Source organism: Trachurus trachurus (genome assembly GCF_905171665.1).
Source record: "Trachurus trachurus genome assembly, chromosome: 18".
NCBI lineage: Eukaryota > Metazoa > Chordata > Actinopteri > Carangiformes > Carangidae > Trachurus > Trachurus trachurus.
Window position 1 is genome coordinate 15,881,602 of NC_139909.1, and position 16,357 is coordinate 15,897,958.

General features: G+C 40.0%; 3 protein-coding genes across 4 annotated transcripts; 1 reads left to right on the forward strand and 2 right to left on the reverse strand.

Moving 5' to 3' along the window:
- Positions 1 to 1,086: 1,086 nt before the first annotated feature.
- Positions 1,087 to 5,308, forward strand: trmt10b (tRNA methyltransferase 10B). 2 transcript variants are annotated; one of them, XM_083992753.1, is made up of 9 exons: positions 1,087 to 1,119; positions 1,389 to 1,533; positions 1,913 to 2,021; positions 2,154 to 2,287; positions 2,389 to 2,541; positions 3,256 to 3,334; positions 3,732 to 3,799; positions 3,952 to 4,075; positions 4,250 to 5,308. In XM_083992753.1, exons 2-9 carry the CDS (start codon positions 1,414 to 1,416, stop codon positions 4,384 to 4,386), a joined length of 924 nt encoding a protein of 307 aa, XP_083848879.1. In that variant the 5' UTR covers positions 1,087 to 1,119; positions 1,389 to 1,413; the 3' UTR covers positions 4,387 to 5,308. The 2 variants fall into 2 exon arrangements, with proteins under 2 accessions (XP_083848879.1, XP_083848878.1); XM_083992752.1 differs by having other exon boundaries at positions 1,103 to 1,119; positions 1,386 to 1,533.
- A 471-nt stretch (positions 5,309 to 5,779) lies between these two features.
- On the reverse strand, positions 5,780 to 9,894 carry cxcl19 (chemokine (C-X-C motif) ligand 19). Its single transcript, XM_083992894.1, has 3 exons — positions 9,798 to 9,894; positions 8,983 to 9,118; positions 5,780 to 6,418 (listed from the first exon to the last, which is right to left on the reverse strand). Exons 1-3 carry the CDS (start codon positions 9,847 to 9,849, stop codon positions 6,289 to 6,291), a joined length of 318 nt encoding a protein of 105 aa, XP_083849020.1. The 5' UTR covers positions 9,850 to 9,894; the 3' UTR covers positions 5,780 to 6,288.
- Positions 9,895 to 14,675: 4,781 nt separating this feature from the next.
- cxcl8b.3 (chemokine (C-X-C motif) ligand 8b, duplicate 3) lies at positions 14,676 to 16,024 on the reverse strand. Its single transcript, XM_083993164.1, has 4 exons — positions 15,920 to 16,024; positions 15,585 to 15,693; positions 15,377 to 15,457; positions 14,676 to 14,832 (listed from the first exon to the last, which is right to left on the reverse strand). The coding sequence occupies exons 1-4, from the start codon at positions 15,981 to 15,983 to the stop codon at positions 14,748 to 14,750; spliced, it is 339 nt and encodes a 112-aa protein (XP_083849290.1). The 5' UTR covers positions 15,984 to 16,024; the 3' UTR covers positions 14,676 to 14,747.
- Between the last annotated feature and the right edge of the window lie 333 nt (positions 16,025 to 16,357).

Consider the following 16,357-nt stretch of genomic DNA (forward strand, 5'->3'; position numbering starts at 1 on the left):
ATTAGATGAAAAAAATAATCGCAAATAAGGCACATATCGATAACTATACAGATAAATCAATAAGTATTGGTCAACACGTTTAAGAACATTTGAAAACTGTTAATAACAAACATTTTGGCCTTTTAAAAATGTTTTTTACACATGATTATACCGACAATACCAGACACAAATCTACACACTATATGTGATTTAACGACAATATATTAAGTGTAAATAATGTATAAATTGTCTTTTTCTAACATACCGACAATCCTCCGCTGCCTCTCATTGGCTGCTGCGGTCACATGGGCGGCGTGGTTAGCTTCAAATGCTAACAACAACCGGCATGTAACTCAGATTTTTATCATCTAAACGTGACAAACTCTTTACAACACATCTATATGCTGAATACAGGTGTCACATACTGTAAAATGTAGCAGGGTAGAGACAATGTCATCGAAAAAGAGACGAGAAATCACATTTTAACGTTAAGAAAAGCTACCTAGCAACGTGTAGAGACGTGTGCGTCAATTTATTTGCTCCCGACCAGAAACGCGGCTGCGCGATAGTTCCTACACATATTTAATACGTTTACATACCGGTAAGCAATAAGACAAATGATTTTTAGGTTATAAAACAACAAATAATGTTCACACCTACGCCAATGCACCTTTGTAACAAGATACAAGATGTATTCAGCGGCAGGCATGTACTTTTTGGTAGGAGAAGACGATAGAAAATGGCCCATTCCCAGTTTGAACTTGTTGTGGTGTAACTATCATCTTTGTTTTACCTTGGGACTTTGTTTAAGCTAGTGGGAGTTGAAAGTTAATTTATTTTTTGATTTTTTGATTCACCCTCACTGGTTCGGATCGGTCTTACATCGCCCTCTTCTGGAAAACAACCAGAAAAAAGTAAACATTAGGCCTATCACACCAATGGTTATTGTAAATACACAAACTAAACATGAAAAATACCAAACAGGCAATTTATGTCGGCATGGGCAGATTATTTCCATTTTTAATCGATACTTTTCGGTTACATCCCTTCATTTTTCTCCCACCCCGCCCCTTTGTTTACTCTGACGTCATACGCACGCGACGCTCGCAAGCTCTCAACCTGGAAGGAGCTGCTCGACATGTGAGTGTTTCTCTGCTTCTGTCTTAAGAAGTTCATTCCTCTTCCATTTAACTATTCAGAGGATTACAGAAGTGTCTACGATGTTGACAACAGTTAACCTTCCGATAGTGATAATAGTATCAGTTTTGGCCTCAGTTAGACAGACACACACAGAGACAGACTGTCTTTTGGTTGACTGAAACCTATAATTTCTTTAGTACGATATGTGAATACTAACGTGTGTTTTTTTTCTCTCTTTACTTATTCATTCATTCATTCAATGTCAGTAGATTCAGATGAGAGCACCAGGCTAAAATGGCAGAAGTGTGTGACATGCAGATGAATGGAGTTTCAGAGGTGATGGATCTTCTTCACATAGATGTAGAGACTGATGTGGTGGACAACAAACCTGGCAGAGAAGATGCACTGTGTTCAGTAAGTGTGTTTGCTATAAGCGTTCACATTAAACAAGGACTATTTAAAAACAGGTAACTTTGCATAACTTTGCATGATAACAGAGTCAGCGTCAGACCCAGGCAGGCCGCCATGATTATAAGGAGAAAAGCTATATAAACCAGCAAAACATGTAAAAGGCAAGACAACACAACAACACCTAAAGTGCATTGTTTGTGACACAAAGTATTTTAAAAGCTTATGTGTCAAGATCAGAAATCAACTAACATCTGCAGATCTGTTTTCCTTACGTTTACACTGATGTCTTGTAATCCACCATCCCATTTTGTATTTTTGCTGAAAATGCTCAGTTATAACAAAGTTTTTCTGCACTTCTAATGTTTTCCTGTTTGATAAAAAGAGGAATGTGCTGAGGAAGCAGCGCAACTGGGAGAGGCAGCTCGCTGCAAAGAAGAGCAAGAGGAAAGAGGAGAAGCAGAGGAGGAAGCTGAACCGCGAGCAGGAGTCAGGTAAAGATCCAGCAAAAAGAAATAAACCATGATTCTGTTTTTCAGGAAGGCTGAAGTTAAAAGTTACATTTCTTTGCCTTTTTTTGTTTTATAATCCCAGCATCTGTCTCCCCTGTGTTCTTTGTCACGCAGGTGCCAGTGCAGAAAGTCCTCAGTTTACCAAACGAGTCATGAAGGCGATCACCAAAGAGCGTTTAGCCGAGGCTCAGTCCACAGGCCCCAAACTCTGTGTTGACCTGAGTATGACCGACTGCATGTCCGACAAGGTAGAAATTCATGGTTTTGTTTCACTTATTAGTGCAGCAGTTGCACACTTCAATTATGTATGTGTCACTTTGTTTACCCACCTCTTTTTTTTATGTTTCAGGAGGTAAGCCGCCTGGCTGGTCAGTTGAGGAGACTGTACGGGTCGAACAAGAAGGCAGCTCGACCGTTCCACCTGTTCCTGACGAACCTGAGAGAGGACAGTCGTCTGTACAGAGAATGCATACGGATGAACGACGGCTTCCTCAACTACATGGTGAGAAAACAACTGTTCCTGTTGAGAAAACCTTTTAAATAAATTCAGTGTATTGTATATGTTGTTTTTGGTTACTTATATTTTACACAAGGAAACAAACAAAAATTCTGATGTTATATATTATAAATATTCTGATATTTGCCAATCGACCACGACTCCAAAATATTATCAATATTATTAGGAAGATAAAAAATGTATTTAGCCAGAATTGGCTGGTATATGTTTACAGTACTGTCACTCAAACGTTTTCATGCACTGTAGGCTCAAGTTTTCAAATATTAAAAAGCCGGGTGACATGTTTGTGGAGGATGTTCTGAAGATGCAGTTTAGCAAATTTAGTGTCAATTGAGCAAAAATTGTGGTAGAAGAAAGGTTTAATCATTTTTTACAGTGATGGACTTCATAATTTGCACTTGATATCATTGTACAAAAGTTTCTCAAGTATTGGGGCTACAAAACTGTAGCACATTCAGTTGATTTGTTAGGAATTTTCAAAGTTTTAAAATGTATTTCTGCAAAGTTTGGCGATTTTTCATGGATAGGAAGTAGGATTTAGGATTTCGGAAGAATTTGTGAAAACAACAGGGTCCTGGCAACTTAGGCTGCTTAGTTGGCCCCTAGTGACACTTTATTTTCTAAGGTATTTTCAAGAGCAAGTGAGTTTCACTCTGGAATAGTTTGGAAATGTCATCCTTTTTCCATTGCTGGTTTCAGATGGAAATAACAGAGGAAAGCTGCCTGGATCTTTTCCCTGCAGCTTCTGTCATCTACCTCTCTCCAGATGCAGAAGAAGGTTCGAATGATCTGAATTTATTGCATTTTAAAATCAGATTGATTGTTGATGTTTGATTGTTTATGCACGGTCGCTAAAACCTTCAGTAGTTTTGAATTTTATAGATACCGGTACATTTTTTTTTAGTTGAGATATATCTTTTGACCAGCAGAGGGTGTCACTCACTCACAATAATGTGTCAAAAAAATTGAATTGAATTACAACCGTTAGTACCACTATAAAGGAAAATAAACAAATGATAATAATTATAAAGAAGGCACATTTATTTAAGTGTTATTTTTTAAGATTGTCAATCTCATGCAGCCAAAGCAAAGGAGAAAATCTATGTATTGTTTAATAACTATTCATATTTGCATATTAAGTGCTGTCGTCTATTTGATCTCCTCTTTTATTTCAGCTTTAGAAACAGTGGACTCTGACACAGTGTACGTCCTCGGTGGCCTGGTGGATGAAAGCATCCAGAAGGTGTTGTATATATAAATAATAACACAGCAAATATAATCCACTTGTTCAATATGCCCAGTGGTGTTTGCTGTTAATGTGAGCTTTTCCCTGCAGTTATCTAAACATCTAGGTCTTGCTGCTGTTTTGATTATGTCCATGTGTGTCCTGTGCAGAAGCTGAGCTACTCACGGGCCGGAGAACTGAGCGTCCGCACCGCGAGGCTGCCCATAGACGAGTACATGGTGAAGAAAATAAACGCCAAGAATTTCCACTCAAAGATCCTGGCAGTAAATCAAGGTGAGCAACAATCCCGTTTTTTGCCTGTTAAGGGTTTTCATGGGAGTTTTTCCTCAGTCGATGTGCGGATCTAAGGGCAGAAGATGTTGTTATGATGCTGTGTAAAAAAAAAAGTATTTTTCTAACCTAATTTTTCTTCTTACTAATGAAGTGTCGCTCTCTCTTCGTCCACAGTGTTCGACATCTTGTTGACTGTCTGTGACACGGGCAGCTGGACACAAGCCCTGCAGGCATGGTTCCCTCTGGGGAAGGGTTATGTTGTTGCACCAGATGATTCCTCGCCGCTTCCTGCAACACAGACTTTGGATTAATGGAGTTGTTTTCATTTCAGTAGCTCATGTGGACAGTGAGAGAAGACAGCTACTACAGTATATATGTGGTATTTACCTGTGAGGAGCTGACACACTGTGATTAGCGCCTGGTTCAGAAAAGACAGCAAACTGTTGTTGACAAGTGAGTTTTACACTGACACCAGCTAATGCCTTATGTTGGTGCTCATCTGACTTCAGGAACAAAACAGAAAAACTACTTCTTTAGATAGTTAAATGAAGTGGTGGTTTAGATACAGATACAAATTTGTGTTATTGGTTTTCATTTGCACATTATGCCGGTGATATCCTGTCACCATGCCGGTCAGAGTCGGCCTCCGTCCTAGTGCGTTTCTCCTTTTTCACGCTCAGAGCTGACTCAGGGGTGGGGTTGGATTTCCAGTGGATTTCCTAAAGAGGATATGAAGTGGTGGCCTGTGTTTTACTTTACCACAAGTGCTGGTAAAAGGACTTCCTACAGAAAGAGTCATTAGCTACTTGAGAAGTTTGGCTGGGCCTGAGAAAATGAGTTATGTAATCCTTCCGAGCCAGAGGAAAACTCGCACCACTGTTATTTTTCTGCAAAGGAGCTATTTCCTAATCTTATGTATGCATGTGCTGAATTGTGATTTTTAAATGTGGTTCTGTTATACTTCACGTGACTTGATTGATTTGCTTTTGCACAAAATATCTGGATCTCAAAAGAAATAATGCCAGCGGAGTATCTGGGCTTGTCAAGTGGAAGGGAAGTAGATTTTTTATTCTTGTTAATCTTACTGAAGGATGAAGGGAGGAAGATGATCTATTCCAGACACCCCCAGTCTACCACAATCTACACGATGATGATGATTTAGGGAGAGGGATTATTCCCACAGGAAACTCCTCCAGTTAGTATTATTTTATATCTTGATATATATATATATACTTACATTATTACTGTAACCATGATGAATGCTATAAACCTCCAAATTGAGGATGGAAGTTTAAATCCCTCATGGGAGTTGTGAGTTGCAACATTTCCTTAATCAGATATTGATCATTGTGTCTTATGACCTTTTTTTAAATCAGGGTGAATCAACCTAAAAACAACTCATCAAAGTGTGATGAAGCAACAAGATGAAATCTACACCCCTGCAGTGACAGGATCGTCTTGCACTGTTGCAGTGATCCGGAGATGCTAAATAGCACTTGCAAGTCTGCAGAGTCTGTATTTTTATTTTTTACAACCTCAGGTGCATAAACTAATGACGATGTCGTACTTGTGTCAACGTGTCCGACAGGTTCTCTGGGGAATTAAACGCCTCATTTACCCTTCATGACTGTGTGGTCTGTGTTTTACCTGTCTGCAAGACACGTTTATGGGGACAATGAAATTGAAGCTTAGGCTCTATTCAAATATGGATATTTATTAGAAGTGTTGATCAATAACAAGTTTATAGTACATCTCCTCGTTCAGGCTTCTCTCTGGAGCTTTAGTAACAACAAAAGTGAGGAAAAATTGAGACTCCTCTGATTGACTTATATGTCAAGCCAGTTATCATTTGGTGCTATTCATGAAGCTTTATCAGGTGACGGATTACAAAGAAATTACATATTCAATGCTACATACAGCATCATGTCTTTAAAAGACACACACATCAAACTTATTTATGGAACATTTCAGGTCACACTTCATTAATGAAAAACACCTTATGCACACTTTGGCTCCCAATGCTGTTAGATCACAGCTGGTTGCTTACTCTCCACTGAAATGTTTATGACACACTTTTGACATTTCAGCCAAGGAAAAAATACTGAAAAAATAAAGAAAAGAAACTAAAGATACACAAGCAGATTAAATATTATGTGTTATTCTAACCGTCTGGTACCAATAAAGAAACCTTGACCATGACCTTGACCTTGACATTAAGACCGATTCTTGGGAAGCGGTCCTCCCTGCTGATGTAGCTGTTTCTCAAGAACGAAGTGGACCAGTTTCTTCACCCAGGAAGCCCGAGGGTTCAGGCACACCCTCTCCCCGCTCGCCAGTCCAGCACTGATTGAAGAGATACATTTGTTATCCACAGCCAGGATTATGAGAAAAACACCAAGATCAAGAATTCTCCCCCACTAACAACAGTTTTTTTTCAAGGTTGTTCACATTTTTATTTTATTTTATTTATTTATTTGGCGTTTTTGCCTTTATTTGATAGCACATAGTGAGATAGACAGGAAAGGGGGAGGCAGAGAGAGGGGGAATGACATGCAGGAAAGGTCTGCCGCCCGACACGGGATGTGTGAAGTGTGACTCACTGATGATGAGTGTTAATGATGAGTGTTAATCTATGTGTGAAAGTTGTACTGTGCTGTTTTTATCTGTGTTGTTTTTTTTTAGATTAAATGTCAAGAGTGTGATCTGCTGCAACTCAATTTCCCTACGGGTACAAATAAACTACTACTACTACTACTATATCAATGAAAAATAGCCTGATAAAAAGCATGGCTGTAGTTCCCCTTGAAATCTGAGCCAGTTTTACAGTTAATAACCCTATAGAGATTTTTTTTTAAAAGAAAGAAAAAAAAAAGATCCATAACTACCCCGAGGTTATTGCTTTTAATTGCCCCTTTAAAAACACAACATGTTTATTTCTCCACATTCTTTATGCTGTTATGTGCTGTGTAACAATTAAAGAGGCAATTGTAAAAAATGAGCTGCATTTCGCTACTAGAAAACATTTGCCGGACAGTTATTATATTTAGTATAATAGTAGCCTATTTCAAGGAAATACTATTTTGAACCTAAATTTTGATCTTTTTCTAAACGTAACCAAGTTCAGCTTTAACTTAACTAACTAACTAAACTAAACTAAACTCAACCTATCTAAGCACGAGCGACCAAGGAAGGTATGCACTTGTTAAGATAGCCTAATACAACCAGCGTTTGTCACCAAAGATACTCTAAATACTGTAATTGTCTTTGCTACCACCAGGGGTTTTAGGGGGTTGATAAAATAGAGACAGGAGACAGGTTCCCAGTAAGAAATATGACCACGTTTGATTAATAAAAGTTCAAGATTTTTTTTTTTTACATGACTGTTGTTTATGGTGTAGGCGGCCTCGGCCCTAGATCACTTCCTGCCTGATCGATGAGCTCTTTAACACAGCTTTTATCACAACAAGGCCAGAATCCAAAAGCTGAGATAGAAAACCTGGACCAAAGCTGATGTAACTATAAGTCCTCCTGACACTTTCATTGTAAAAGATCAATTTACGGTAAGTAGAAGTTAACAATGTTTACAGAGCTGGAGATCTGCATGATACAGTACCAGGGAAGAACACGTCAGTGTCATTTACTGCTCGCTCAGCCTTGTTTGCTTCTATCGTAGCATATTTTCCACTCAAACTTTGCTCCTCAACCACAATTGCACCTATTGTTCATTCACTGTAGGGACTTGGAGGAATTTAGTGGGTGTTATTGTTTTTATTGGCACTTTCAGTTGCAAAAACAAGGGTTGTGATAGTGAGATAGTGTCATCCTCATTTTTTGCTATGCTACTAACGAAGAGCTCTATGTGTCAGCCGCAGACCACCACCAGTTATGAATTGTTTTTGTAGGCTATCCCTCAGTTATTTTAAGGAAATTTAAATCGAACGCAACTGGACTTGGTTATATTTGTCTAGGAAGACGTTTCACCTCTCATCCAAGAGGCTTCATCCATCACCTGTCTCAGCCTGGTCAGATGCGAACATGAACTGATGAAGCCTCTTGGATGAGAGATGAAACGTCTTCCTAGACAAATAACCAAGTATAACTTAAAGGGATAGTTCACCCAAAATTCAAATTTCACTCATTATCTACTCACCCTCATGTCGGCTAAGGGCTGGGAGAAGTTTCAGAGTCCTCCGTTCCTTCTCTGAGTTACGTGGGGGTCCGCGCAGCAGTATTTGTCCATATAATGGTTGTGAATGGGGCTCACTTTTCTTCGTCCAAAAAGACACACCAAAAAACATCCAAATACCTCCATACTGCTCGTCTGTAATGTCCCTCTTGTATTGAAGCCCCGACATGAGAAATTGTTCCGAAAAAAATTAAATAAGTCTATATTTTAAGCTTGTTTGTAGCGTAAGCTCCCAGTGTCTTGGTTCACTGCTCTTCCTGTGTCGTGAGATTTGCACTGACTGGCGGAACAATTTCTCATGTCGGGGCTTCAATACAAGAGGGACATTACAGACGAGCAGTATGGATGTTTTTTTGTGTGTCTTTTTGGACGAAGAAAAGTGAGCACCATTCACAACCATTATATGGACAAATACTGCTGCGCGGACCCCCCCCCGTAACTCAGAGAAGGCATGGAGGACAGCCCTTGGTCGACATGAGTGTGAGTAGATAAAGAGTGAAATTTGAATTTTGGGTGAACTATCCCTTTAAGTTAGTTTTTGTCCCTTTTGTTATTTCTCTGTGCTGACAGCAGTCGGGGGGGAGGCATTTGTGTTTGTTGCAGACTCTCCCACTCCCACAATATCTCAGCAAGGCCTTGAGGGGGCCTCCTCAGATTTGGCACAGGTGTTATCTTTGAAATGCTATTAAGTATTTTGCAATTGCACAAAGACTTTACTCACATCACTTCTGTGTCCTGGCAGTGAGGCCCCTCGGGGATGAGCTTGATGCTCCTCAGGCTGTCCGGAGGGATGATCCTCGACTCCACCTGAAGGCACCGACAGTGTGTGTTGTAGTCCCTGCTGATCGGTGGCATACCTGTCGCCAACAGACATTCAGTCAGAAATACATACAGTACATGACCAGAACATGAGCATGTTTTGAGTGTTGCTGAGTTGTTCTTGTGTTTTCTTTCACCTCTCTAGCAGTGATTTACTTTGTGATTAACTTTACAAAACCCAGTGCAGTATTCAGTTCACCTTCCAACAATAAATGCAATGTTATTGCAGCCAATTTTCCTTAGAACTTGCTTTAATGTGGTGAGGTTAAATCTAATGTCACGCGGCTGCTAATTCATGAATAAATGCTGAAAAACAAGCACAAGCACAAGCACTTCCCCATTTTCTAGAAGTTCAAGTTCCTGTTCACTGTGAGTTAAGCACTCATGCTCTTTTCTTACTTAATTCACTGTGAAACAATGACTTCTATGTGCTGAGATTTGCATCCTTTGCACATTTAACCACTTCTCAGTTTGTTGCACAACTTTTTTGTTCGTCTCAGTGGACCCATTTTTCATACTATCCAATTAGCTAACATTAATAAAACATTTACAAAAAAAAACAAATACAAACAAATAGAAAAAGGAGTATGAAATTATGCAGATGTTACAACCGTGTATGTCTTACAGAGCCTGTTTCCCAATATCTTTAGGTATCTCTCTTCAAATATTCACTCCAAGCACAGAAACCATCACACTGTGTAGCTGTGTAGCTCTTACCGTTGATGACAACAAAGAGGCCCAGGAACATGAACACCACGCAGATCTTCATCTTGTTAAGGCAGCTGCTTAAGTCCTTGTAGACAGACAGGTGTTGTACAGCCTATTTGACTGCTTAAACTCATCCACACCATTAGTATTTATACACATATACACATGGTGATCATGTGCCCCTCAACAACTTAGCTGTGGGAGTTTTGAGCAAAAAAAAAAAACCCACCCATGTATGTGTGTGTGAGTGAGTGTGTGTGTTTGGTTTCACTTTGCCGTTCACGTGTGCAGCAGAAGATAGTCATGGGACGGTGAGTGAGTTCAGGGACAGACCAGAGGCCCCACTGAGGTTAAGGGGAGACATGCTCGTGGTCAGTGGCCAAAGAAATAAACCACACAGACAGAGTGTGTCTGTCTGGACGGTGGGCCAACAGCTTCATCGCTCATCTGTTTGATATAACTCTGCAGCAGCACCACTGAATTATGATTGCCCCCTCACTGAAGAACAGGAACTGATCATCAGATACAGTTTTGTTTTTCCAGCGACCACAGTGCATATGATTCAGTGACACAATGTTGTTGTTGTTGACGGTGGAAGGTTTTATCCCTGGGGGGTTTACTCTGACCCTGCTCTGACACTCTTACACAGCTTTCTTTATTCTCATTATTTAGGCTATCTGCTTTACGTTTGTGGTGATTTGGGGCCTATTAAAGGTGTACAGAAATGGCCGTTTGTCCTGTTTGTCTTGAGGGGGCCTCCTCAAGACAAAGTCGCGCCGAGTTGTCACGGGCTGCAACACGAGTTTACCCGAGTGAGGAAAACGAATTTGATTGGTCGTTATCGAGCGGGCGGGATATTCAAAGCCTGGGGCGAGCCCGAGCTCCGTGTGTGTGTGCGTGTCCCAGACGTTTGAATGACGGATGACGGATCCAATATCAGTGGCTGATGAATCGTGTACAGGCTGACGTATAATCCGTGCGCCTGCACTATCCAATGCGGAAAAAAAAACACACTTTCATCCCGGATTTACTCAAAAATAGAATTTTGCACAAAGTTTGGCCTACAACGTCTGAAAGATGAGTTATCACATTAATTTTATGACCCAAAGTGGGCTCAAATTCAATTTTCTTTTCTGTACACCTTTAAAGCTAAATTAGTCAATATTTTGTAGCTTGCATGAGAATGATCACCCAAGCTCTGGAGCATTTCAGCGTCTTTCAGTCTATTGTTTCATTTTTTTGGGACGTAAACTTTCCTGAGTCTCTAAATCACCTCTAGACTAGACCTATAGACTGCCGTGTGGGTCTGTGTTGTGTCCCTCCTTTATAGAGATAACCTCTCTATAGAGATCCCTTCTCTACACCTCCCCACAGTGAAAGAACAGTTTCATTGGTCTTGTTTTTTGACTCTCCACAGGCAGGCCTAAACATTTCCAAAACAGAAGCTACAGTATGTAAAGCCCCTTGAGACAAACTGCGTGTAAAAATGGGCTATACAAATAAACTTGCCTTGCCTAATGTTAGTAAGTAGCTGGTGATGTAGCCCTCTGGGGCCCATTACTGGTGTAAAATGTTGGCTCCACAGTGTGGGTCCAAGGTGGGGCCCCAACTTGCACAGTGTGGGTAAGAAGGGTAAGAAGAATGGGGCATATTCTGCGGGCAAGACCACACTGGGTTGCCCACAGAAAAAAACCCTCATGGGATGGCAAAAGATTAAACCTGCTATAAGCCCTGCATGGCTAATGCACAGTGGGCCTATGTGGCCAATCAAAAGATAATGTATAACAATAAACCCACAGTGTTTGCCGGATATGAAATGAAGGTTGATTTTCCTCAGTATGCTGCTGGCTAATGCTAACATTAGCCATAAACACTCTATAAAATATATACAATATGCTTACAAAATGTACTTTGTGGTAGTTTTGGTCTGGAGGTGTTTTGAAGGCAAAATGTTAGTTTGAAATACTCTATGTAAAAATGAGGAAATGAAAAACATTTTTTTCTGTCCACGTGCCATGTTTTCTTTTAACATCCAGCAGTTGCTCAAAAAAATTGCAGTGTTTAACCTTTTTTGTCTTTTTGAAAGAATGGATTTAATTTAGAAACCATGATTAAATACCATTAGATACCATGGATGTTCATTATACACACATACATTAGGCTAATATATGTATACTATATTTAACTGAATTTCCTTCAAATCAGTTAATAATCATCAATATTGATTTCATCAGAGGGAAAGTCTCACATCATCTTTTTGAATGACACAGTGCTTCCTAGTTTGACTTGAGAAATATTGCTCCCTTATGATTGACAGCATGTGTCTTCAGACGTCTGTGTCATGAATGTGGAATAAAAGTGGGACATCATGCAAAGCCACAAGTCCACATGACAGTAAGAAATGAAAAGATGTGTTAGAGTATGACTTTGCAAAATGTTCATCTTTTGAAAAACAAGGGGATATTTATTGGGAGTTTTGATAACCACCATATGGTACGGTAAGTGTTGTTTACTGTGGGCTGATTAAGAAATGAAGTAATAACAAATAGTACCTATGGCCAGCTGACATCTGGAGAGCTTTTTTCCAGGTTGTGTTTATTTGACAATAGCTGGATCATGATGAGAACAGAGCAATAATAAAACAGGGGGAAAAAAGTCAGTGTCAGTTTTAGTTTATTTTACTTTATGTTGAGGAACAAGTGTGTGATTGCGATGAGGATGTTTCTGTAAAAGAGAAAGTAACTACCCTGAAATAGAGACGCTGGCCCTCATTTATGAAACTTGCATACACCAAAAAAATGGGTGTACACCAAATTCACCGCAAGGATCGGCATTTATCAATCTGAGCGTGAGCGTACGGTACGCACAAATCCCACGCCAGCTCTGACCAGGTGTACGCAAAAAAGTAGCCAAAAAAAAAGAAACGCCACAACCAAGTCCGTGTTGAAAATTTAACTCGACTTTTATTTTGAGCAACTGAGATGAATTAAAAACCACGACGTGCTCGTTAATCAGCTGTGTAAACAGAAAAAGTCAATGACAGACCTGTTATTGTTAGATCACACACACAAACTTCCAACATCTGCAGCACCAGAGCATGACCGGACGGCTCCTCAGTCTCTCTCTCTGCCGGACACCGGAGCCGGGGGGGGGGGGGGGGACTCCGCGGCTCCGCTACCTGTCCAGGTGCAGCTGATCTCCGCGGCGGAGTGTTTTTTTTTTTTTTTTTTTCCCGTCACCGGGACCTGTCAGCGGGACATCGGGCCGGTGTTTCACATCCCTCCATCAGCCGAACCATGCCAGCGGTGCTGATGGTTATAAAGTCGCGTTCGCAGCAGTAATATGCCTATGATTTCTCCTCAATCACTTGTGTTTAGTAAACTGCAGGAGCATTTCATGAGGTCGCTGGGTTTCCTGACGTGGTCGGTGACACGTGCGTCTGCAGCCTCCATCCACCGGGATGACGCTTATCAATCACAAAATCTATCAATCTATCAATGTCCAGATATTTAATGTTGCCGCCCTCTCCCTGTTCAACGCGGTAATGTCGGTAAAGTCCCTCTTCTTGGCCGTCTTCCGTGTCTCCATGTCGTAAAAGGGGCAGGGCGACGCCTCTAAAGCAGGAATATATCGGGGCGTGACATTTAAATTAAGCTCGTTTTCAGCCGCCGGATTTATCACCACCACGCCGGTTCTACGCCGAAATCAGCAGCGTACACACTTTTAGTAAATCACACGTGACACTTGGCGTACACTGATATTTACACCAGAATCTACACCAGATCCTGCGCAAGTTTGATAAATGAGGGCCAATGTATGGAAGTGTCGGTCAGTCCAGCTCTCCTGTCCGTCACCATGACCAGGACTTTTCATTGATGGGTTTTCAGTAAATATTATAGACGAGTGGTGAACAGATGAAACCACTTGGACGATCCTGAAGTCTCATTATGTGGTATCAAAATATTTATCTTTACATAATTTTGACTGACTGAATATCCACCTCCTGCACTCTGTGTTTGGTGCTAATCAGCAAAAAGTTAGGCTTTTGACAAGCTGACGATAAACAGGGCAAATATTATGCCTGCTAAACCTCATCATGTTGACATGAAGATATCACGCTGACATTATCATTAAGGTCAAGGTTAAGGTTAAGGTTTCTGCCTCTCTCCACTGTTTTATCCTCGACTGTGACGTCAAGAAATTCTCAGACTCCAACGATTAAACCACGTGCGCCTAAGAACTTAACCATAATGTTAAAAGTCAGAGTGGATCCAACAGTAATAACAGCGTAAGACATATACAGATGATTGATTGAACAATACAGCCACCTAGAGGAGAGCGAGGACAGAAACCCACTTCCCCAACTGCACTGAACTGAGAACTCCTTATTTGTTCAGAATATATAAATGAGAAGTTATCACCTCTTTTTGTTTGAACAACAACCAGATTTATTGTATTTCGGCAGTTCTTCATCAACAGTGTCACATGGCAAGGGAGTGGTTTAGTAGATTATGACTTCAGTCTTAAAAACATTATACACATAAAACATTATACATCGACAGTGTGATATACAGTATGTAAATGAATTCACATTTGGTATAAAAATAATCTCCTGAATCTTTCCAATAATCTCTATGGTGCTTTTATACAAAATCTTAAATCAGAATCCCTACACATTGACTATGGACTCAATTTACAGGCAATATTTACATAGAAATACTAGATATAAAAGAGTGCAGGCTGAAGGAAGACTTCACATCCCATCATACTGAAACCTCAACCCTGTCCCTGGCTAAGGACACATCTCTCACTTCACAAACTGCTGCTGGAGCATTCAATGTTTGTCTGAAGCAAGAAGTGCACCAGTCCTCGGCTCACACAATAGTGTACTGTAGTGCTCTCTCTCTGGAACAGATGCAATGCATTAGTGCATTGGTGCATTGATGCATTGATGCACTGTTACACCACTACTGTAGTTGATCCTATGGGTGTGGTGCTTTCCACGACAGAGGTCTCTTTCTTCTTTGCTTGTGCTGCTCTTTGCCTACAAATTAAAAAAAAAAAGAAGACATGGTCAACCATCAACTTTAATTTAAAAAATCTGAAACATTTACTAACCAAATGTCATGTCAGTTCTGCTCAATATGATTTACTTTAGAATGATAACTTTTCTCCAACGAAAAAAAGACTGGATTGGCAAATTGTTGCTGATTTGGTATTTCCAAAATATTTTGACTCCAGTTCAATAGTGATGTGATGCAACTGGGCAGTGATTCCTAACTTTTTTGGTCGTTCACTTGATGAATTGTGATTTTTAAATTAACAATATTTCTTATCAATATCATAGAGGAGCCTCCAGATTTCTAACCACTGCTCTCACTCTATATCATAGCAAAAAACAAATAAAAAATACATTAAGTGTTTGATTAGGTGCAGATCAAAATATGCTTTTTAGAAACATATTTTATTTTCCTGCTTCTACTCATGCAGCTGGAGGAATATAGAAATGTAACTTTCTTCCTAAGCAGTTTGTCCTTGTGTGCGCAGAAATGACAACAGTGCATCATCTGAAAAAGTAGTTGCCTTACCTTTCGACTGCTTTCAGGACGTCCTGAGTGAATTTTGACTTGGGGTCTAGACAGGTGGAACTGTCGTCTTTCATTTTGACACTGCAGGAGAGAGAGAATATTACACATTACTGTCACTCGAAAATCAACATTTAGCAAGTACTGACAAATCAGACAAAAATACAGATGTGGTCTATTTTTCATTTTTTATAACACTGCTGGTACTTACATGACTTCTTGGTTTTTGCAATATGGACGAGGATCCAACACCTCAACATTTTTGATGAGTTTGGGGTTCAATCCCTGGATTACACTTATACACTTGCAGCGCTTAATAGCTGTAAAAAAAAGAAAGAAAGGCAACATATAAAAGACATATGTACTCGCTACAATATGGACATATGGACTTGCATGCTTATTTCAAGTCATAAATAGAGAAAAACAGCCACAAATAAATGAATATATGAATATGAATAAATAAATAAATAAATAAATAAATAAATAAATAAATAAATAAATAAATAAATAAGAGCTTTCCACAAGCCAATTAATTAATACACTTACGTGTTAAGCAAAAGCATGTGACCACACAGGCCAGGAGAACGATGCAGTGGAGTGAAGCATTCATCTTTGTCTTGTCTACTGCAGCAATCAGGATGATGTGAGTAGTAGTGGTGCTGTAGCTTCTCTCTCCTCCTCAAGCTCTCTGCACCTCCTTTTTATCCACTCACAGCGAGGCGAATCCATTCCTTAGAAATTTGTAAAAAAAAAAAACTTTCCCCTGTTGCAACATTCAACAACAATACAACTCACTTTCCTTGGAATCCTGAACCGGGTTTCACTTCCCCTAAAGGACAGCCCTTTGCATTTGTGAATGAGCTTATCGTGTTGAGACAGATACCAGACAGCTGATATATCAGTTTTATGACTTCAAGACATCCAGAGTATGAATCACCAACATTCCCACCTCTGCAGGTGGAAAGAGCTGTACCGAAAACTGGC

Excerpts from the sequence above, each read along its gene's own strand:
- cxcl19 (XM_083992894.1), bottom strand. The coding sequence starts at position 9,849 with ATGAAGATCTGCGTGGTGTTCATGTTCCTGGGCCTCTTTGTTGTCATC. Across the intron at positions 9,119-9,797 it reads CCTCTTTGTTGTCATCAACG|GTATGCCACCGATCAGCAGG; the intron begins GTAAGAGCTACA and ends TGTTGGCGACAG. Across the intron at positions 6,419-8,982 it reads TGCCAGGACACAGAAGTGAT|TGCTGGACTGGCGAGCGGGG; the intron begins GTGAGTAAAGTC and ends CTCTTCAATCAG.
- trmt10b (XM_083992753.1), top strand. The coding sequence starts at position 1,414 with ATGGCAGAAGTGTGTGACATGCAGATGAATGGAGTTTCAGAGGTGATG. Across the intron at positions 2,022-2,153 it reads GAACCGCGAGCAGGAGTCAG|GTGCCAGTGCAGAAAGTCCT; the intron begins GTAAAGATCCAG and ends TTTGTCACGCAG. Across the intron at positions 3,335-3,731 it reads CTCTCCAGATGCAGAAGAAG|CTTTAGAAACAGTGGACTCT; the intron begins GTTCGAATGATC and ends CTTTTATTTCAG.
- cxcl8b.3 (XM_083993164.1), bottom strand. The coding sequence starts at position 15,983 with ATGAATGCTTCACTCCACTGCATCGTTCTCCTGGCCTGTGTGGTCACA. Across the intron at positions 15,458-15,584 it reads TGCAAAAACCAAGAAGTCAT|TGTCAAAATGAAAGACGACA; the intron begins GTAAGTACCAGC and ends TCTCTCCTGCAG. Across the intron at positions 14,833-15,376 it reads GTCCTGAAAGCAGTCGAAAG|GCAAAGAGCAGCACAAGCAA; the intron begins GTAAGGCAACTA and ends TTTAATTTGTAG.